Here is a 23105-nt window from a genome sequence, read left to right on the forward strand (position 1 = left end):
CACATTAGGCTCAAAGTCAGATTACATTTTGCCATAAGTGCCTTAAATGGCCTATATATGATTTGATTCTTTGGCCCCCTTTTGCCATTGTACAGGTGGGTCACTTCAGGCTCACATTCATTTTGTCTGGGCCGAAGGAAGACCACCTGTGCTGCATAACTGCCTAAAGTGGCCCACATTTGTATGCTATCTGGGTAGCATTGTAATGAAAAATAAATCAATAAATAAATCAAGGAATAAATATTAAAAATAAAAATAAACAAATGATGAAATATGAGCCTAGGGTAGGAAACATGTAACAGTACATTAATACAAATCCATTCACAAAGTCACAACTGTGTTCCAAGTCACAAAAAGTGTGCTGGTTTGGTCTCCCTCAAACATGGAGGAATTATTACAAAACAATCACATTTGCGTACTGGTTGAGCTGACTGAACTTATGGATTAGATGACTACCCTAGACATTATGGAACTTCTTGAAGCACTCAATGTGCATTGGCCTGGCACACTCACAGGAAAATGTTGTGCGACCATCACAGACTGACACAGAATAACATATGGAGGACATATGTACAACATCTCTGTGTTATACCACCATTCACAATTGTGACCGTCTTCAATTATAAGCAGTTTGACAACAGAAAATACCAATGTAATAATATAATTTTAATATGCATGTATAAATAACCCTTTCACGATGATGCACAAGATGTATTGCCTATTTAAAAATTAACTCAGAAAACTTACCTGTCATTTCTGAGCTTTGACATTATTCTTCCATTCAGATGGCAGAACTAGGAAATGAATGTTTATGGTCACATAACCAAACTACCCAATCGTGTTAGACCTGCCCTGAACTCATTTAGACATCTTAAATTTTCATTATATATGAACATGTGCTTTATACTAAGAGTTGCTTTTTAATACTACAGAAAAATATGCAAGAAAAAATTGTTCACAGTTGTGACCGGTGGGATTAAATGGGTTAAGACTTTATTCTAGTAAACCTTTAAATCTGCAGCTTTGTGAATAAGTTGTAAAAGAAACTCTTAGCTTAAAACTTTTTCTGATGTTGAGGAGAAGATAAAAGATTCTGTGAATACGGGGCCTGATTCACAACCTGTTTTCAGGAACCTGTGTGTATTTGATAAGAGAGACATGTAAAATGTGGAGATCTGTTGGTCCCCAGGACTGGAGTAGTAAAACAGACATCAGTGTAGATCCATTCCAACAGAAGTCATCTAATAAGAAAAAAACAGGAGGTTATTTAACAAATATTGCATTCATTTGAGTTTGTTCAGTGAATAAAGCAAACACATTTTCTCCTCAGTCTAAGAGAAAACGTTTAAATCTATAAATTCTGAGATCTTTTCATATTAATTTTAAGTTTAAAGCAACTCAATTTTGTATTTCTAATTCTTGTCTACTTCTGAGGGGAAAAAAATCTGAATTTTGTAAACTATAAATCATAAATAAGATAAACAAAAGACTGAAAATATAGATTTTTACAGGTTTTAATTGTTTTTGTTTTATATTTAGTGAAAGAAAACAAGTTACCACATATACAATCCAAATTATCATTAGTTTTTATTAATAAAAGATCAGTACACATTGTTTGCTTGCGAAACTGTATTTCTGCAATAATTTTCCATGTGTACTATGTGTATGAATTTCCCACCAGAATCAAGGTATTTTCACCATGATTTATTTTCTCCACACGGAATGAAAGCGCATCCAGCTTCGACAAACTAGTCAAAAAACTGGCTCTGCTAACTAGTGTTTGATATTAATGCAGGTTCACTTACTGTCCACCAGGCGGCGCTGAAACACAGATCTGATCTCGTGCAATTTGTGCCTAAACCTAAATCTGTGGCTACAATGCTCTTTATATCAGTAACATAGACATGACAGCACGAAATCATGGTTCAACTGTAAACAACGATTATAATTATCATTACTAATAACTAAACAAAACATACATCGACTTAAAATGTGCACATCATCATAAAAGCCGTCTGAGTTTTGATTGTTTACACATTGAGTGCGTCTATTTGAGTTAAACACAGCTTATCTGTCTTACCCCATCAAAGATTATTCACCAAAACTGCTATAATACACTTGGATTTACACGTCTAGACCTGCCATAAACCACAGATTTGCTTTTTAAAATGTGTTTTATTCATTGATTTCTCAGCCCTCTTACCTGCGACTGAACACCACGAGCTCATGATCTGAACAACACTGATTCATTGTCCACAAGAGGGCGCTGACGACCACATCTTGACTTATTTGGCACTTGACATTGAGCTATTTATTAACCTACCTAATAGATGCATTATATTGTCTGAGTGTCTACATTTTAAATTATATATATCTGGAGCTTAAATGACTTATCAGACTTTAAATAAACGAGGCTTTAACGCTGTAACTCCTCCAGTGAAGAACTCTAGTGCAGTTCTCCATCCGCTCCACAAGGCGGCGCACGCGACTTCCCGTTCAGTCTGACTCGGAGCTTCAGGATGTTGACAGTGTGACGTTTGTTTTGGTGCAGCAGCAGCAGCAGCACGAGTGTACAGTTTTAAACACATAAACTGAAGATGACAGCTCAGTGAGAGTGTTTTAATGTCACTAAACATCATTTAATGCAGTCCGACAACTAAAATAACCGACACACGCTGAGATAAAGGACAGGAATGCAGTGAAAAGCGACTCATCTGTAAGTAACTGTACAGTATTTCTCCTGCTTTGCCTCATGAAGTCTTTATTTCTTGTACTTCAGTCGCAGTTAAGTTCATGTTTAGCACTTATTGAAGTGTCTTTAGTGACATGTTTAAGCAGAGCTCTCCTGTTTGTTTAAACAGCTTTGTTTACATGCTGCTCTCTGTCACTGTCAGACATTTAAGAGCAAATGAGTTGGTAGTTGTTGTTTTATATGTAAAGGCTCTGAGTTAAACAGCCTCTTATTATAAAGTAGAACAAAACATAACATGTGTTCAGAAGCTCTGATGTTCTGCTGTGTTTCTAGAGCTTTCACAGTCAATATTTAGGCTGCAAATGTGTATAATTGTGAATGATTAATTGTAATATCTGTCAGAGTGTGATGTTTAGATCTGCTGTTTGACAGTGTGTTTATTTCTGTGTTTCCTGTAGAGAATGAGGGATGTGTTTGGACCGTACAGTCAACAGAAGCAGAGCTCCGGGACGTTTGGACTACATTTACTGGCGTGATGGACATCTGCTGCGGACAGGTAAGACCTCCCGCTCATTTTTGTGTTTTGTGCTATCGGTTACCATCACTTCCTTTCTGGAGGGTCAACCCCTCCAGAAAGGAAGTGATGGTAACCGAAACGGGGAGAGAAGGGACGCGGACCCCTTTTTTATAGAGCTAATTTATTTTTTTAGTAAAAAGTAGCATAACCCCTGCTGTACATGGCCCCGTAGGTCAGGGGAGGAACGCTCCATCCTCCCCCTTCATTCACTCCAACACTCACACATATCGCAGTGATCTGGCTGGGATTGAACCAGCGACCTCTTAACCCTTGAGGCAATGCTCTACCACTGAGCCACAGTCACATACCTAGTGATATGCTGAAACGTATATTTGACCTGTTCACCTGTAGGTGAGGTAAAGAGCAAAAGTGAGCAGAGCTGGGCTTCGAACACAAGTTTTGCTGCTAGAATTAAACATGTGCTCAGCCTGGCGTGTTTCTGATTGAAAGCCAAACGCTCTAACCACTGAGCCACAGAGCTTGTACAATGCATGAGGGTTGTAATCCGAGTTTTGTTGGATCAATAAAGAATTATAACGGTGAAAAATCAAGCATCAGTGGGGTTCAAACCCGGGTCTTCAAAATGTCAACCTAATGCGCTAACCGCTGAACCATAGAGCTTGTGCAGTATGTGTGGGTTAAAATGTGGTTCTTGTTGGATCCCCTAATAATTTTTACAGTGAAATTTATGCAACAGTGGATTCAAACCCGGGTCTTCAAAATGTAAATCAAATGCTCTAACCACTGTACTATTGAGCTTGTGTTTTCCATGTTTGTAATTCCACTTTTGTTGGATCCCCAAAGAATTTTAACAGTGAAATTCAAGTGAAACCCGCTGTGTGAGGGTTTTAATTAGAGTTTTGTTGTATCTCTATATAATTTTCCATAGTGAAATTCAAGCAGCCGTGGGATTCAAACCCGGGTCTCCAAAATGCAAATCGAATGCTCTAACCACTCAACCACAGAGCTGGTCCTCACTGTAAGTGGTGTAATTCAAGCTTTATTGGACCCCCAAAGCCTGGCTCCTCATTAGGGCTTTGATGACAGATTTTATGTATATGAGCACTAGTAATTCTCATACTTCAATTGTTCCTCTGCTTTTAACTCTCATCACCAGGAGCAGTGGGAGGTGAGCACCAAGGGAGCAATTAGGAGTTAGGTGACTTGTTCAAGGGCACATTACTTTGAAGGAATGAGAATCAGGAATCGAACTAGGTACCATCCAACTTGAATAGTCCAAGTCCAACTCTCTGACCACTAGGCCACAGTTGCCCAGCCTATTTTAATCTCTGCTTATAACCCCCCATACCTGAAGTAGTGCGAAGTAAAGTCCAAGTCCAACTCACTGACCATTAGGCCACAACTACCCAACCCTTTTTTTGACTTAGTTACCACATGCTTTAGATAACTGAATGCTGCTGTTTAATAATTACTTAGAAATGGACAGATATTGCATCAAATAGAAGGTGATGTTAAAACAAATGACCAAACCAGTTTTAATGAAGTTCATTAAATACATGAAACTGGGTTATTTGAGTATTGACACAAAAATACAAACAATCATGATTTTTATGAAGAACTTTATTAATTATTCAAGTAATACACAGCATCATTTGGATATTTAGATACTCTGTAGATGAACTGGAGTCCTGCAGATCTTGATTAGTTGCTTCAGGTGTTTTTAATCGGACTGAGGCTCATCAGGATCAGGAGCTACATTAGACACACAAACTTGATCTATCAACTGTTGTCCACATGAGGGAGCTGACACACATTAACAGCAGACACAGAGTATTAAACTTGACTAAACTGAAGCAAATGTTGTTCCAATCCAGGGTGCCCACATGTCCTGGAAAACCCGGAACATGTATAAACATGAATGAAGTTTCCAGACCTAGAAAACACAAGGAACATTAGAGAAAACATCAATTGTCCTGGAAAACTAATTGGCAGAGAAATGTATGTCTCCCTTGGTGCTAGTCACTTCCCACTACTTCAGGTATGGGGGGTTATAAGCAGAGGTTAAAATAGGCTGGGCAGCTGTGGCCTAGTGGTCAGAGAGTTGCACTTGGACTATTCAAAATGGATGGTACCTAGTTCGATTCCTGATTCTCATTCCTTCAAAGTAATGTGCCCTTGAACAAGTCACTTAACTCCTAATTGCTCCCTTGGTGCTCACCTCCCACTGCTCCAGGTGAGGGGGGTTAAAAGCAGAGGAACAATTAAAGTATGAGAATTACTAGTGCTGATATGCATCAAGTCTCTCATCAAAGCCCTGTTTAACAAATTATTCTTAGCAGATTCATCTTCACCACCAAAAACCAAACTCTATGGCTCAGTGGTTAGAGCATTAGGATTCCACTCAAGAGCCCAGGGTTCAAATCCTGCTGTTGCATACCTTTAAATCATTGTTTTCTAAGTGGATTCATGAGAAAAATGTCCTTAAACATGTGAGCGCAGTGGTCAGAGCATTTGATCTCCTATTTTGAAGAGCCAGGCTTTAATTTCACTGTTAAAATTCTTTGGGGGTCCAATAAAGCTCGAATTACAACACTTACAGTGAGGACCAGCCCTGTGGTTGAGTGGTTAGAGCAATCGATTTGCATTTTGGAGACCCGGGTTTGAATCCCACAGCTGCTTGAATTTCACTATGAAAAATTATATAGAGATACAACAAAACTCAAATTAAAACCCTCACACAGCGGGTTTTGCTTGAATTTCACTGTAAAACTTCTTTGGGGATCCAACAAAACTGGAATTACAACCATCATGGAAAACACAAGCTCAATAGTACAATGGTTAGAGCATTTGATTTACATTTTGAAGACCCGGGTTTGAATCCACTGTTGCTTGAATTTCACTGTTAAAATCATTAGGGGATCCAACAAGAACCACATTTCAACCCACACATACTGCACAAGCTCTATGGTTCAGCGGTTAGCGCATTAGGTTCACATTTTGAAGACCGGGGTTTGAATCCCACTGATGCTTGAATTTCACTAGTAAAACTCTCACGGGATCCAACAAAACTCGGATTACAACCCTCATGCATTGTACAAGCTCTGTGGCTCAGTGGTTAGAGCGTTCGGCTTTCAATCAGAAACACGTCAGGCTGAGCACATGTTTAATGCTAGCAGCAAAACTTGTGTTCGAAGCCCAGCTCTGCTCACTTTTGCTCTTTACCTCACCTACAGGTGAACAGGTCAAATATACGTTCCAGCATATCACTAGGTATGTGACTGTGGCTCAGCGGTAGAGCATTGCCTCAAGGGTTAAGAGGTCGCTGGTTCAATCCCAGCCAGATCACTGCGATATGTGTGAGTGTTGGAGTGAATGAAGGGGGAGGATGGAGCGTTCCTCCCCTGACCTACGGGGCCATGTACAGCAGGGGTTATGCTACTTTTTACTAAAAAAATAAATTAGCTCTATAAAAAAGGGGTCCCCGTCCCTTCTCTCCCCGTTTCGGTTACCATCACTTCCTTTCTGGAGGGGTTGACCCTCCAGAAAGGAAGTGATGGTAACCGATAGCACAAAACACTAAAACGAGCGGGAGGTCTTACCTGTCCGCAGCAGATGTCCATCACGCCAGTAAATGTAGTCCAAACGTCCCGGAGCTCTGCTTCTGTTGACTGTACGGTCCAAACACATCCCTCATTCTCTACAGGAAACACAGAAATAAACACACTGTCAAACAGCAGCTCTAAACATCACACTCTGACAGATATTACAATTAATCATTCACAATTATACACATTTGCAGCCTAAATATTGACTGTGAAAGCTCTAGACACACAGCCGAACATCAGAGCTTCTGAACACATGTTATGTTTTGTTCTACTTTATAATAAGAGGCTGTTTAACTCAGAGCCTTTACATATAAAACAACAACTACCAACTCATTTGCTCTTAAATGTCTGACAGTGACAGAGAGCAGCATGTAAACAAAGCTGTTTAAACAAACAGGAGAGCTCTGCTTAAACATGTCACTAAAGACACTTCAATAAGTGCTAAACATGAACTTAACTGCGACTGAAGTACAAGAAATAAAGACTTCATGAGGCAAAGCAGGAGAAATACTGTACAGTTACTTACAGGTGAGTCGCTTTTCACTGCATTCCTGTCCTTTATCTCAGCGTGTGTCGGTTATTTTAGTTGTCGGACTGCATTAAATGATGTTTAGTGACATTAAAACACTCTCACTGAGCTGTCATCTTCAGTTTATGTGTTTAAAACTGTACACTCGTGCTGCTGCTGCTGCTGCACCAAAACAAACGTCACACTGTCAACATCCTGAAGCTCCGAGTCAGACTGAACGGGAAGTCGCGTGCGCCGCCTGGTGGAGCGGATGGAGAACTGCACTAGAGTTCTTCACTGGAGGAGTTACAGCGTTAAAGCCTCGTTTATTTAAAGTCTGATAAGTCATTTAAGCTCCAGATATATATAATTTAAAATGTAGACACCCAGACAATATAATGCATCTATTAGGTAGGTTAATAAATAGCTCAATGTCAAGTGCCAAATAAGTCAAGATGTGGTCGTCAGCGCCCTCTTGTGGACAATGAATCAGTGTTGTTCAGATCATGAGCTCGTGGTGTTCAGTCGCAGGTAAGAGGGCTGAGAAATCAATGAATAAAACACATTTTAAAAAGCAAATCTGTGGTTTATGGCAGGTCTAGACGTGTAAATCCAAGTGTATTATAGCAGTTTTGGTGAATAATCTTTGATGGGGTAAGACAGATAAGCTGTGTTTAACTCAAATAGACGCACTCAATGTGTAAACAATCAAAACTCAGACGGCTTTTATGATGATGTGCACATTTTAAGTCGATGTATGTTTTGTTTAGTTATTAGTAATGATAATTATAATCATTGTTTACAGTTGAACCATGATTTCGTGCTGTCATGTCTATGTTACTGATATAAAGAGCATTGTAGCCACAGATTTAGGTTTAGGCACAAATTGCATGAGATCAGATCTGTGTTTCAGCGCCGCCTGGTGGACAGTAAGTGAACCTGCATTAATATCAAACACTAGTTAGCAGAGCCAGTTTTTTGACTAGTTTGTCGAAGCTGGATGCGCTTTCATTCCGTGTGGAGAAAATAAATCATGGTGAAAATACTTTGATTCTGGTGGGAAATTCATACACATAGTACATATGGAAAAATATTGCAGAAATACAGTTTCGCAAGTAAACAATGTGTACTGATCTTTTATTAATAAAAACTAATGATAATTTGGAATGTATATGTGGTAACTTGTTTTCGTTCACTAAATATAAAACAAAAACATTTAAAACCTGTAAAAATCTATATTTTTAGTCTTTTGTTTATCGTAATTATGATTTATAGTTTTCAAACTTCAGATTTTTCCCCTCAGAAGTAGACAAGAATTAGAAATACAAAATTGAGTTGCTTTAAACTTAAAATTAATATGAAAAGATCTCATAATTTATAGATTTAAACGTTTTCTCTTAGACTGAGGAGAAAATGTATTTGTTTTATTCACTGAACACACTCAAATGAATGCAATATTTGTTAAATAACCTCCTGTTTTTTTCTTATTAGATGACTTCTGTTGGAATGGATCTACACTGATGTCTGTTTTAGTACTCCAGTCCTGGGGACCAACAGAGCTCCACATTTTACACGTCTCTCTTATCAAATACACACAGGCTCCTGAAAACAGGTTGTGAATCAGGCCCCGTATTCACAGAATCTTTTATCTTCTCAACATCAGAAAAAGTTTTAAGCTAAGAGTTTCTTTTACAACTTATTCACAAAGCTGCAGATTTAAAGGTTTAAGCTAAGAATGAGGGCGGGTTCAGCTCATTGCTATGGATGATGTCAGCATGCTTATTAACTATGCACACAGTGACTGGATGATAAGCAGGTGAGGAGTCTCTGTCAGAAATGTGTTGATAGACACTTTGCAGAGGACAATATCATGTAGCCATGTTCAAATAAAGGTTTTAAAATGCAGGCTGAGTGAAGAATTGAACTCCTTACTCTTAATTTGACAGTCATTAAATAAAGACTTCTAATGTTTTAAGTTAATGTGTTTTCTTAGAAAATAATTAGGCAAATATGTTTTAAAATTACTTTATTTATGTTTTTTTCTACATATTCTCTGAACAATTTATCAAAAGGCCACATTTGTATTTATAGTATTTGTATTTATTGTTGAAAATATATATTTTTTGTCAGGTTTTTTTATTTTTGACTGTTTAATAAATAAATAGTATAAATTGTTTAATAAAATTATAAGTTGAAATAAATGAAAGTATATATATTTAAAAACATATTTATTTCCTTACGTGAATTCCTCTTCATTTAAGGCGACAACTTGTTCAAAGCTAATTGTGGTCAAACGTTTCTGTCTAAAATGTTTTCTCTCCAAGGCAGATTGCTGAAAACAGCCATTTTAGGATAGTGTGTACTTTGTTCTTAGTGACTTCACTACTCTTAACATTTCACAGATTTATGAGCTAGTTTTAATGCTCAAACCCTTTGTGAAATACTCTTATAGCAAATATTTAGGATACCTACAGTCAGAACAAACTTACACTAAAATATTTTCCTTTTAAATTGGAGCGTTAGCAGCTCGTTTTAGCTTTAAGATGTTTCGTGAATACGGCCCCAGATGTTTTAAATAAGAGACTAAATGTGAAGTGCTCAACAGGGATCCATAAATATACATTTGCAGGTGAACTGAATCATAGGGAGAGTGTTTTATCTGCAGTCGAAGCGATGTGTTTTTTCATGTCCTCACTGCTCTTCCTTGTTTGGTTAAACTTGACTAAACTGAAGTTCATTTGTTTTAAACATCATCTGCAAAAAAACAAGATGTGCTTACCATTTGATGGTGATCCTCAGCTTCAAGTGTGTGATCATGATCTCCTCTAACTCGGGGATACTGCATCTGTCTGTTGGAAGGCACAACAACATGTACACATTTGAAATGATTCATATAATGGTGGCTTATTTAGCTTCAGATATGTTTATATTGTAAGTTACTAAATGACAGCTTCATCTTTTATGTGAATCAATTAATATGATTCTTTGAATTGAACTGCAGTGCTCTAAACACCTCAGTTGAATTGATTTGAATAGAATGTAATTAATTGGATTTATTTACAGGCTGAAACGGTGTAAATGCAAATAAGAACTCAGTCCAGACATGTTGAATGAATCGATTTAGTTGAATCAATTTAAATGATTCATTGAATCGAACCGCTGTAAATGTTTTAAATGAATCAAACTGGTTCAAAGAAAAGAATCTAAAAGCTTCTGTGCTCCTTTCCTATTAATAAAAACCAAAGAAACATTAAAAACTGCTGTGTCATACATATGAACATACATTAGATAATGTGCTAGAAATGATCAAGTGATTGATGTTTTGCTCAGTCTCTGGCTTTGTTTGTCATGGTTATGTGATTGTCTATAATACTCTACAAGTCTTGATATGGAGCTTCAGCACAGATGCAGTGGCTCAGCAGATACAAGTGTTGAACTGTAAACATGGAGCCCTGAGATCAAATCCCATCATTGTTATATTCCACTGTAGCCATTAAATATAAAACAAATGAGCTCAGAGAGCAGCTTTCAGTGTGAAAACCACAGTGGCGTGAGTGGTGAAACTCTGGTCTGGATAGGATCATGGGTTCAGTGAAAAACTTACTGGGTTCAAACCTCATTATTACATTAATTTAGTGTCATTATGTGCAACAAAGTCCCATTAACTTCTGAAACACACATGAGTGCCATGGTGGTGCTACTGGCTGAACACATGTCCTCCATGGTCAAGGCTGTTGGAAAGACTTGGGTTCAAAGCCCAGCTCTGCTCACATTTACTCTGTGGCCACCTACAGGTGAACTGGGCAAATATGAACTCCAGCATATCACTAGGTATGTGACTGTGGCTCAGTGGTAGAGCATTGCCTCAAGGGTTGAGAGGTCGCTGGTTCAATCCCAGCCAGATCACTGCGATATGTGTGAGTGTCGGAGTGAATGAAGGGGGAGGATGGAGCGTTCCTCCCCTGACCTACGGGGCCATGTACAGCAGGGGTTATGCTACTTTTTACTAAAAAAATAAATTAGCTCTATAAAAAAGGGGTCCCCGTCCCTTCTCTCCCCGTTTCGGTTACCATCACTTCCTTTCTGGAGGGGTTGACCCTCCAGAAAGGAAGTGATGGTAACCGATAGCACAAAAACGAGCGGGAGGTCTTACCTGTCCGCAGCAGATGTCCATCACGCCAGTAAATGTAGTCCAAACGCCCCGGAGCTCTGCTTCTGTTGACTGTACGGTCCAAACACATCCCTCATTCTCTACAGGAAACACAGAAATAAACACACTGTCAAACAGCAGCTCTAAACATCACACTCTGACAGATATTACAATTAATCATTCACAATTATACACATTTGCAGCCTAAATACTGACTGTGAAAGCTCTAGAAACACAGCAGAACATCAGAGCTTCTGAACACATGTTATGTTTTGTTCTACTTTATAATAAGAGGCTGTTTAACTCAGAGCCTTTACATATAAAACAACAACTACCAACTCATTTGCTCTTAAATGTCTGACAGTGACAGAGAGCAGCATGTAAACAAAGCTGTTTAAACAAACAGGAGAGCTCTGCTTAAACATGTCACTAAAGACACTTCAATAAGTGCTAAACATGAACTTAACTGCGACTGAAGTACAAGAAATAAAGACTTCATGAGGCAAAGCAGGAGAAATACTGTACAGTTACTTACAGATGAGTCGCTTTTCACTGCATTCCTGTCCTTTATCTCAGCGTGTGTCGGTTATTTTAGTTGTCGGACTGCATTAAATGATGTTTAGTGACATTAAAACACTCTCACTGAGCTGTCATCTTCAGTTTATGTGTTTAAAACTGTACACTCGTGCTGCTGCTGCTGCACCAAAACAAACGTCACACTGTCAACATCCTGAAGCTCCGAGTCAGACTGAACGGGAAGTCGCGTGCGCCGCCTGGTGGAGCGGATGGAGAACTGCACTAGAGTTCTTCACTGGACGAGTTACAGCGTTAAAGCCTCGTTTATTTAAAGTCTGATAAGTCATTTAAGCTCCAAATATATATAATTTAAAATGTAGACACCCAGACAATATAATGCATCTATTAGGTAGGTTAATAAATAGCTCAATGTCAAGTGCCAAATAAGTCAAGATGTGGTCGTCAGCGCCCTCTTGTGGACAATGAATCAGTGTTGTTCAGATCATGAGCTCGTGGTGTTCAGTCGCAGGTAAGAGGGCTGAGAAATCAATGAATAAAACACATTTTAAAAAGCAAATCTGTGATTTATGGCAGGTCTAGACGTGTAAATCCAAGTGTATTATAGCAGTTTTGGTGAATAATCTTTGATGGGGTAAGACAGATAAGCTGTGTTTAACTCAAATAGACGCACTCAATGTGTAAACAATCAAAACTCAGACGGCTTTTATGATGATGTGTACATTTTAAGTCGATGTATGTTTTGTTTAGTTATTAGTAATGATAATTATAATCGTTGTTTACAGTTGAACCATGATTTCGTGCTGTCATGTCTATGTTACTGATATAAAGAGCATTGTAGCCACAGATTTAGGTTTAGGCACAAATTGCATGAGAACAGATCTGTGTTTCAGCGCCGCCTGGTGGACAGTAAGTGAACCTGCATTAATATCAAACACTAGTTAGCAGAGGCAGTTTTTTGACTAGTTTGTCGAAGCTGGATGCGCTTTCATTCCGTGTGGAGAAAATAAATCATGGTGAAAATACTTTGATTCTGGTGGGAAATTCATACACATAGTACACATGGAAAATTATTGCAGAAATACAGTTTCGCAAGCAAACAATGTGTACTGATCTTTTATTATTAAAAACTAATGATAATTTGGATTGTATATGTGGTAACTTGTTTTCTTTCACTAAATATAAAACAAAAACAATTAAAACCTGTAAAAATCTATATTTTCAGTCTTTTGTTTATCGTAATTATGATTTATAGTTTACAAAATTCAGATTTTTCCCCTCAGAAGTAGACAAGAATTAGAAATACAAAATTGAGTTGCTTTAAACTTAAAATTAATATGAAAAGATCTCATAATTTATAGATTTAAACTTTTTCTCTTAGACTGAGGAGAAAATGTGTTTGTTTTATTCACTGAACACACTCAAATGAATGCAATATTTGTTAAATAACCTCCTGTTTTTGTCTTATTAGATGACTTCTGTTGGAATGGATCTACACTGATGTCTGTTTTAGTACTCCAGTCCTGGGGACCAACAGAGCTCCACATTTTACATGTCTCTCTTATCAAATACACACAGGTTCCTGAAAACAGGTTGTGAATCAGGCCCCGTATTCACAGAATCTTTTATCTTCTCCTCAACATCAGAAAAAAATTTAAGCTAAGAGTTTCTTTTACAACTTATTCACAAAGCTGCAGATTTAAAGGTTTAAGCTAAGAATGAGGGCGGGTTCAGCTCATTGCTATGGATGATGTCAGCATGCTTATTAACTATGCACACAGTGACTGGATGATAAGCAGGTGAGGAGTCTCTGTCAGAAATGTGTTGATAGACACTTTGCAGAGGACAATATCATGTAGCCATGTTCAAATAAAGGTTTTAAAATGCAGGCTGAGTGAAGAATTGAACTCCTTACTCTTAATTTGACAGTCATTAAATAAAGACTTCTAATGTTTTAAGTTAATGTGTTTTCTTAGAAAATAATTAGGCAAATATGTTTTAAAATTACTTTATTTATGTTTTTTTCTACATATTCTCTGAACAATTTATCAAAAGGCCACATTTGTATTTATAGTATTTGTATTTATTGTTGAAAATATATATTTTTTGTCAGGTTTTTTTATTTTTGACTGTTTAATAAATAAATAGTATAAATTGTTTAATAAAATTATAAGTTGAAATAAATGAAAGTATATATATTTAAAAACATATTTATTTCCTTACGTGAATTCCTCTTCATTTAAGGCGACAACTTGTTCAAAGCTAATTGTGGTCAAACGTTTCTGTCTAAAATGTTTTCTCTCCAAGGCAGATTGCTGAAAACAGCCATTTTAGGATAGTGTGTACTTTGTTCTTAGTGACTTCACTACTCTTAACATTTCACAGATTTATGAGCTAGTTTTAATGCTCAAACCCTTTGTGAAATACTCTTATAGCAAATATTTAGGATACCTACAGTCAGAACAAACTTACACTAAAATATTTTCCTTTTAAATTGGAGCGTTAGCAGCTCGTTTTAGCTTTAAGATGTTTCGTGAATACGGCCCCAGATGTTTTAAATAAGAGACTAAATGTGAAGTGCTCAACAGGGATCCATAAATATACATTTGCAGGTGAACTGAATCATAGGGAGAGTGTTTTATCTGCAGTCGAAGCGATGTGTTTTTTCATGTCCTCACTGCTCTTTCTTGTTTGGTTAAACTTGACTAAACTGAAGTTCATTTGTTTTAAACATCATCTGCAAAAAAACAAGATGTGCTTACCATTTGATGGTGATCCTCAGCTTCAAGTGTGTGATCATGATCTCCTCTAACTCGGGGATACTGCATCTGTCTGTTGGAAGGCACAACAACATGTACACATTTGAAATGATTCATATAATGGTGGCTTATTTAGCTTCAGATATGTTTATATTGTAAGTTACTAAATGACAGCTTCATCTTTTATGTGAATCAATTAATATGATTCTTTGAATTGAACTGCAGTGCTCTAAACACCTCAGTTGAATTGATTTGAATAGAATGTAATTAATTGGATTTATTTACAGGCTGAAACGGTGTAAATGCAAATAAGAACTCAGTCCAGACATGTTGAATGAATCGATTTAGTTGAATCAATTTAAATGATTCATTGAATTGAACTGAATTGCTTTGAACTGTTCAAATGAATTAAATTGCTCTACACCTACAGGTTGAAATGGTGTAACTACAAATAAGAACACAGTCCAAACATGTTGAATGAATCAATTTAAATGATTCGTTGATTAGAACTGAACTGTGAACACTTCAAATAAATTGAACTGCTCTACAACTGCAGGTCAAAATGGTGTAAATGCCAATAAGAACACAGTCCAAACATCAATGAATCAATTGAATTGAATCCATTTAAATGATTCATTGAATTTAACTGCTGTAAATGTTTCAAATGAATCGAACTGGTTCAAAGAAAAGAATCTAAAAGCTTCTGTGCTCCTTTCCTATTAATAAAAACCAAAGAAACATTAAAAAACTGCTGTGTCATACATATGAACATACATTAGATAATGTGCTAGAAATGATCAAGTGATTGACGTTTTGCTCAGTCTCTGGCTTTGTTTGTCATGGTTATGTGATTGTCTATAATACTCTACAAGCCTTGAAATGGAGCTTCAGCACAGATTCTGTGGCTCAGCAGATACAAGTGTTGAACTGTAAACATGGAGCCCTGAGATCAAATCCCATCATTGTTATATTCCACTGTAGCCATTAAATATAAAACAAATGAGCTCAGAGAGCAGCTTTCAGTGTGAAAACCACAGTGGCGTGAGTGGTGAAACTCTGGTCTGGATAGCATCATGGGTTCAGTGAAAACCTCATTATTACAATAATTTAGTGTCATTATGTGCAACAAAGTCCCATAAACTTCTGAAACACACATGAGTGCCATGGTGGCGCTACTGGCTGAACACATGTCCTCCATGGTCAAGGCTGTTGGAAAGACTTGGGTTCAAAGCCCAGCTCTGCTCACATTTACTCTGTGGCCACCTACAGGTGAACTGGGCAAATATAAACTCCAGCATGTCACTAGGTATGTGACTGTGGCTCAGTGGTAGAGCATTGCCTCAAGGGTTAAGAGGTCGCTGGTTCAATCCCAGCCAGATCACTGCGATATGTGTGAGTGTTGGAGTGAATGAAGGGGGAGGATGGAGCGTTCCTCCCCTGACCTACGGGGCCATGTACAGCAGGGGTTATGCTACTTTTTGCTAAAAAAATAAATTAGCTCTATAAAAAAGGGGTCCCCGTCCCTTCTCTCCCCGTTTCGGTTACCATCACTTCCTTTCTAGAGAGGTGACCTCTCCAGAAAGGAAGTGATGGTAACCGATAGCACAAAACATAAAAACGAGCGGGAGGTCTTACCTGTCCGCAGCAGATGTCCATCACGCCAATAAATGTAGTCCAAACGCCCCAAAGCCTTGCGCCTGTTGACTGTACGGTCCAAACACATCCCTCATTCTGTAGAGAAACCACACAAAAAATTTTTAGGTTTACTAAAAAAATTCAGAGAGCAAAGAAGCACACACAAATATATGTATTATAGGGTTATATAAATATATAGGGTTAGTAATCAAAACAAATGTGGGTTAGGGATTTTATCAGGATAAATCAATTTGAATGAGTTTTTAAGTTAATTTATAATTAAATACATTTTGATTTTAGATAAAAAGTTAGATGTCTAAAATCTTAGACACGCCCCCTTTTTTAACTTTTCTCCCAGGGTTGCTATTGGTCAACTATGCCACATCCTGAAAAATAACCAATCCGGGAAGGGAAGCGCGATCATTTCTACGCTGATTGGTCAGATTTGTTGTCAATCACGTTGTTTGACAGCGTGTAAACACTCATTCTCGAAACGACATTTTGATAACTGACAAAGTGTGTTCATTTCAATCAAAAAGTGCAGTAAAATATGTGTAATTGTCTTTACGTTTGTGCTCGATTTACAATACTTTATTTTAGGATAAAGACGTTCGTCCGGTTCCTAAGAAAAACACAGATACATCGTAACGTAAACACGAAACTCATTTATACTTTAATAAATGTGTCAGCTTATCTATCACATTTCTTTTGCTACTATTACAGTATTGAGGCTTGTGGTCGATGCCGCATTTCAATCAGCCTTTATTTAACATGTTCTGGGAACTCAATGTAAAATACGCGCTGTTGTAAACAGCAGAAACGCCCACACCTTGAAGCCACAGTTTATTACCTTTTATAAACGACTCTATTCAGTCGACTACATTCAGTAGTTCATATTATATTCAGCGCAACACATTTCCATTGAACACGTGTTTTGTAAACGCAAAACGTGGTGTTTGTTTTCATTACTCACGTTGTCATGACGAGCGTGCTCCTGTCATCTGAAGTTCTACGTCTTCCCACCTGATTCGTGTTGATTCAAGCTGAACATTGCTTCTGCCGCCTAGTGGAGTGGAAGAAAAACTGCAGTTTCTACAGGAAGAGATTTCCTCCATTATTGACTATATTCCAAAACGACATACATGTTGACATTTTTATACTTGATGAAATGTCAATATTAAAATGTTAATAAATGTTGTGTATTAGGCAGGTAAGAAATATATGAACATCAGCTCCCTCCTGTGGACAATAAGTGTATCAACATATTCGTGTTCAGCCAGAGGTGAGAATAAAAACTAAAATATGATTCTGCCAAGATCTCGACCAGAATAACATGGATTAATTTTTGATAGATCATCCAAATCATCTTGCTTTGACGAAATCAGATAATAGAAATCTGATCTGATGTTTACATCTTTATATATCATGGAGTTCTTAATATAAAATGTGTTAAACATTGACATACAATCTTTACACAGTTCTTAAAGCACGTACTCTTACCTGTTCACCTTCCTCCAATATTTCAGGTGCAAAATCTATTATATTTTGTTCCTAAATGCCGATTGAACTGTCTTAAGGGCAATCAGTACACCATTTTCCCAAAGGCCAACATGATGGTGTAGATTTTCATCATTCAACCGAACTGAAAATGATGCCAGGTGCAGGATAATTAAGCATGCATGTGTCAAATAATCACAACCACAAAGAAAACTAAAGCAGATGGAAATAATCCACAACCTTAACACTTCTTTATTTATTTTATTTCCATTTTTTTTCCTTAAATTGTGCTTTAAGCAGGGCAGTTATTTAAATCATTGCATGTTGGACATTTATTAATGCCTGTAATACAACAGAATTTAGAAACTGCTTATAAACAAGTTTTAAAAATGACATATTCACACTCATCCAAAGCAAACACACCAATCAAAAACATGCACACATGTCTGTCTAGACCTCTGTCTAGTGTTAGCATGTAAAGTCCCATCACTGTAACATGGAGTTCACATTCCTCTTGTGTTCATAAAGAGAGCTGCACTGACTGCTTGGTTGCAGAGGTGATTTCAGCTGTCCTGCAGGAGGTCAAATGTTCCACTGGAAATCACTTGATGCTTGTCTTCTTCCTTTAACAAAAGACAAATCACATCAATTTTAATGCACTTTTAAAGATTTTTTACATCTATAATTCTGAGAAATAAAATAAAACGACCCTTTACTGTAAAATTTGTGGATATATAAAAAGTACATTTAGTTTAGTTTGAAGCTTTATTAATCCTCAATTCATTTTGACATGGCGGTGCTTCACATATAACAATGACACGCTTAACACAATAACATCAAGTACACAAACAAAAAACTGAAAGAAAAAAAATAATGATAAAAAACTCAACGACAATAATAATTTATATAAAACAATCATTTAAATAATGAATAATAATAAATAATAATCCATTCTTTTTTTCTAATTTCTGCTTTAAGCAGGGCAGTCTACATAATTAGAGATTGTAGGTGCTTTGTGTTTTAGATAATTAAGCATGTGTCAAATAATTACAATCCTGAAAAACAATGAACAGAATCCACAACCTTAACACTGTTTGTTCATTATTTTTTATATAATTTGTGCTTTAAACAGAAGAGTTCATTAAAACTGTTAAAAATTAAAATCAAATCAAAAGAAAAGGTAAGGTTGAGGTAAAAACTAAATAAATTAACCTCAAAATAAGTGTAAAGATTAGAGAATGCTCTGTATAGGTTCTATTTAGGTATGGGTTATTACAAAGAATGTGTCTGCAACCTTATAAGAAGAAGCATGTTGGACATTTAATAATGATCTTAATACAACAGAATTTAGAGGTATAAGTTAAGCCTTTAACTGCCCCGCCAAGAAAAAAAATGGATTGCATTTCTCAACTCCTGATGTGGCTAGTTTTGTTTTTTCAACACATCCCATAATTTCTACAATATCAGCCTCCACCAAATGCTTGATATGTCGGTTTACAGTAAAAGAACCAGAATTAATACACCATGAACAATATGAAAATAGCACTTGCTGCTATTGCACTCCTGGTTGGACCTAAACTGCATTTCGTTGCCTTGTGCTTATACATGTGTAATGACAATACACTTGAATTTAATCTAATCTAAAGTTCTGAAAAGGTAAGCTTAAGGTAAAAAATAATAAATAAATAAACCTCAGAGTATGCGTAAACATTAGAGAATGCTCTGTATAGGTTCTATTTATGTATAGGTTATTACAAAGAACGTGTCTGCAACATTATAAGATGTTTATGGTTATAAACGTATAAAAGAGAGAGAATATTATCTATAAAGCATGTTCTTATTAATATCAATATTGCTAAAATGTCCTTGGCAAAATCTGGGAATGTTGGTTTATGATTACAAATTTTAATGTAGAAATAACCAATACAGAATGTTTGAATATGCTCTCTTTAGGTAATTACTAAAACAAGTTCTTGTAATCTTGTAATTTATGAATAGTTTATGATTAATAATATATAATAAATTATTTCTAACAGAGATCCTTCCTGCAACATTGTGGGAAGGTTAGATATTGGTTACAAAAATAGAGTTTGGCAAAGTCGTCTCATATTATTCTCCTAAATAATAGTCAAACAGCAGCTATAGATGAATGTGTAGTGTTTGTTTGGGTCTCTTCAGTTTGACTCACTGACCGTTGGTGGTTGTTCTTTAGTGGCAGGAGCAGCATCGTATACAGGATTACTGATGTTTGGACTGGATTCTGATGGGATGACATCTTCCCCTTCATCCTCCTAACATTATAATAAAGAATAATTATATATTAGCAAATAAAATATGTGTGCATATATATGATGGCTATCAGCTCAATGATATACAAGCATGAACACAAAGACCTTAAAATAGTGGAACTGAAATGGCTTTGTTTTATGTGTGTAGAAATTGTATCCCACGAATCCAGCCACTACGATGAGGATGATGAGCCCCAGGATGCCGATGCCCATCCCAGCCTGATGAGCCGGGTGGAAGGATGGAGGTGGAGGTGGAGGTGCTTTCAGTGGGCCCTGCAGAACGTGGATCACCCCGTTGGATGCAAAAATGTTGGAGTCTATGACATACCGGTCATTGATGTATCCTGAGGAGGTCTGAGAGGATCGAGACAAGCAGTGTTTGTCAATGTGAGTCAAATGTGTTGACATAATGGAAGCGAGTTGCAGATATTCTCACCATTTTTTGAGGGTTCTGGAGGTCAGGCACACCGGTGATGGTCAGACTGGAGCCCAGTCGTGTTCGGACATGAGTGACGTTAATAAGGGCCTGCAGTATTAAAGCCCTCCCATCCAGTAGATGGTGCTCTATGTCTCTGCCACTTAAAGTCTGGTCAACACATAAGACAAATAATCAGCCTGGTGTCTCAAGGAAACATAACTAGTTGTTTTTAGTGTTTTGTGGTTAATTTATGCACACAGTCTTTTAATTTCAGCCAGCCTCATCGCTTCCAGTGAACTGCCTTTCCATTATAAAATTGCCACGTTTAAGGTCTGATTTCTTTCAAAATAAGTGACCTTCACTGCCTGATAAATAAACAATATGAAGTGGGTCTCAGACCAGACAGCAAGCACTGCATTCAATTCCTTCCCCCCCACCATATCTTTAAAATATGACAGCTTATTTTACCCCAGTATTTTCAATGGAGTTTCTGCGTTAGCCTGCTGATCCTGACGATGCTATCGGTCTATTATCTCGTTTTACGCTTGAATAAATTACATTACAACATCAACGCAAAGCTTTCACTGGAAGTTTCTCATTGGCTGAAAAACGCTAGCTGTGTGGCACCAAACCAAACCCCACCCCTAAACCCAACTGTCATTGGGGGATGAGCAATTCGTACTATGAATGAGTTCATACGAATTCATATGAATTAGTGACTAAATCAAAATATTACGTAAAAAATATTACATATATGAGATTTTAACCATTTTTAAATGTAAAAGTTCCTAAAACGTAAAAGTCGTGTTGAATATTTTCAATAAAAACTTGAACATTTACACAAATTCTATTTTAAATAAATGCTGGGTTGTACTTTATTTAGTTTTTTACTAATAAAAAAACAGATTAATTACAAAAACATATCTAGCAGTGTTGAAAACGAGACTTCATTCATTCATTCATTTTCCTTCAGCTTAGTGCCTTATTTATCAGGGGTATAGACAGCCGAATGAACCCCAACTATTGCAGCATATATTTTACGCTGTGGATGCCCTTCCAGCCTCAACCCAGCACTGGGAAATATAAAAGACTTCTTTCAAACAAAAGTTAGGAGTTATGGAATTGACAATGAAGAAAAAAATGTTGTGGTAATACACCTAGCATTAACAGTGGCAGAATAAAAGAAAACTGTATCATCTGACAAAATCAAGTTGTCTTAATACTATGAAACCTACTACATTTCACTGTAAAATATAGTTATGTGCTGAAATAAAATGAAATGTCATTTTGCGATATGGAAACTGTCATGATTACCAGTGAACAAACCACCAGAGATCGCTGGAAAACATGACAGAAGTGTAATCAGTCTAGATCTGGAACCGGTTGTGTGTGTGTGTGGCATGACTGGGTGTTGTAGTCCATAACATGGCAGATTTGTAGTTCATGTGAGTATGAATGTTTTCCAGCTATCTTTGGTGGTTAGATTGCTGGTAATCATGACAGAAACAAAATGATGAGAAGTATGGCAAAAGGATGTGGGAGTCACCTGGTTGCTATAGAGGCCATCGTTATCAGGTACAAACAGAGTGGACTGGATAGTGATGTTCCGAAGGCGATTCACGAATGCTTTTCCTGATGCAGATGTTGAATAATTCAGGATTTGCTGAAAAAGACAGAACACGGTACAATTCTCGCTATTAATAAACCATTAAGTGTGACTTTTTCCTCAATAAACTACTAATTTGTTGCCTATTAATAGTTACCAGGCTAGTAGATATTAGGTAGGATTAGGGATGTAGAACACAGATGTCGAATCCAGTTCCTGGAGAGCAGAAGCTCCGCACAGTGTAGTTTCAACCCTGCTTCAACACACTTACCTTTAGGTTTCAAACACAACTGAAGGACTCAATTAGTTTGATCACAGTGTTAAACTGTGCAGAGCTGCAGCCCTCCAGGAACTAAGTTTGACACCTGTGATGTAGAATAAGATCACGCAGAATATGTACTTTATAAGTACTAATAAACAACCAGTATCTTAATAATAGGCAGGTAGTAAGCCACTAGTTAAAGTCAGTGTTAACCAGAAGTTGCTGAGACTTATTTCAGTATGTTGATGTTCTTCCAATTAAAAATGGAATATTGAGTAGGGGCAGAGCTTTCTTTTGCATCATTCCCTCATAGCAAACTAGCCGTAAGAGGGGCGTGGTTAAAAATATTGTGGCTGAAGCCATTACACTGACGTCAACAGAGAAGACCGCCAATCCAAACACAGAAGTAAATGGTCAGACTTTAATTTATTGGCAAATTTTTTTCTCAGTGGATTTTATGCACAGATTAATTGTTAAAAGAATTACAATGCGTGCTAGTAGTAAATTTAGACTTCACACAGACTTTAATGGTGCGAATTGGTACTGAAACATGTTAAAACTTTAACGACAACAAAAAAACAAACAAATTTCATTTAACTAAAATTCAACTCAC

The 23105-nt window shown here is 37.0% G+C and overlaps 2 protein-coding genes and 2 long non-coding RNA genes across 8 annotated transcripts in view; 2 read left to right on the plus strand and 2 right to left on the minus strand.

Moving 5' to 3' along the window:
* Positions 1–17496, minus strand: part of LOC130223177 (stabilin-2-like) — a 40654-nt gene extending 23158 nt beyond the window's left edge. Inside the window, exons 1-4 of one of the 5 annotated variants that reach the window (XM_056455895.1) lie at positions 16422–16512; positions 14790–14859; positions 11497–11592; positions 10123–10192 (exon numbers count right to left, since the gene is read on the minus strand). In XM_056455895.1, coding sequence (XP_056311870.1) covers positions 10123–10188 — 66 coding nt within the window. In that variant the 5' untranslated portion in view covers positions 10189–10192; positions 11497–11592; positions 14790–14859; positions 16422–16512. Of the gene's footprint in view, positions 1–4832; positions 5164–6829; positions 6928–7361; positions 7543–10122; positions 10197–11496; positions 11595–12028; positions 12268–14789; positions 14860–16421; positions 16518–17394 lie in introns of those variants that run through there. The other 4 variants (XM_056455894.1, XR_008836613.1, XR_008836615.1 and 1 more) reach the window with 4 other exon arrangements.
* LOC130223179 (uncharacterized) lies at positions 7793–9248 on the plus strand. The gene is made up of 2 exons (XR_008836616.1): positions 7793–7874; positions 8835–9248. It is a non-coding gene; the product is annotated as an uncharacterized LOC130223179 (long non-coding RNA).
* LOC130223180 (uncharacterized) lies at positions 12184–13915 on the plus strand. The gene is made up of 2 exons (XR_008836617.1): positions 12184–12538; positions 13499–13915. It is a non-coding gene; the product is annotated as an uncharacterized LOC130223180 (long non-coding RNA).
* Positions 17497–18168: 672 nt separating the features above from the next.
* The window catches only part of LOC130223182 (stabilin-2-like), a 38289-nt gene continuing 33352 nt past the window's right edge, over positions 18169–23105 (minus strand). Inside the window, exons 64-68 of the mRNA XM_056455898.1 lie at positions 22171–22287; positions 20643–20792; positions 20312–20560; positions 20111–20209; positions 18169–18541 (exon numbers count right to left, since the gene is read on the minus strand). Coding sequence (XP_056311873.1) covers positions 18482–18541; positions 20111–20209; positions 20312–20560; positions 20643–20792; positions 22171–22287 — 675 coding nt within the window. The 3' untranslated portion in view covers positions 18169–18481. The remainder of the gene's footprint in view (positions 18542–20110; positions 20210–20311; positions 20561–20642; positions 20793–22170; positions 22288–23105) is intronic.

This window comes from Danio aesculapii, chromosome 4, assembly GCF_903798145.1.
Source record: "Danio aesculapii chromosome 4, fDanAes4.1, whole genome shotgun sequence".
Lineage (NCBI taxonomy): Eukaryota > Metazoa > Chordata > Actinopteri > Cypriniformes > Danionidae > Danio > Danio aesculapii.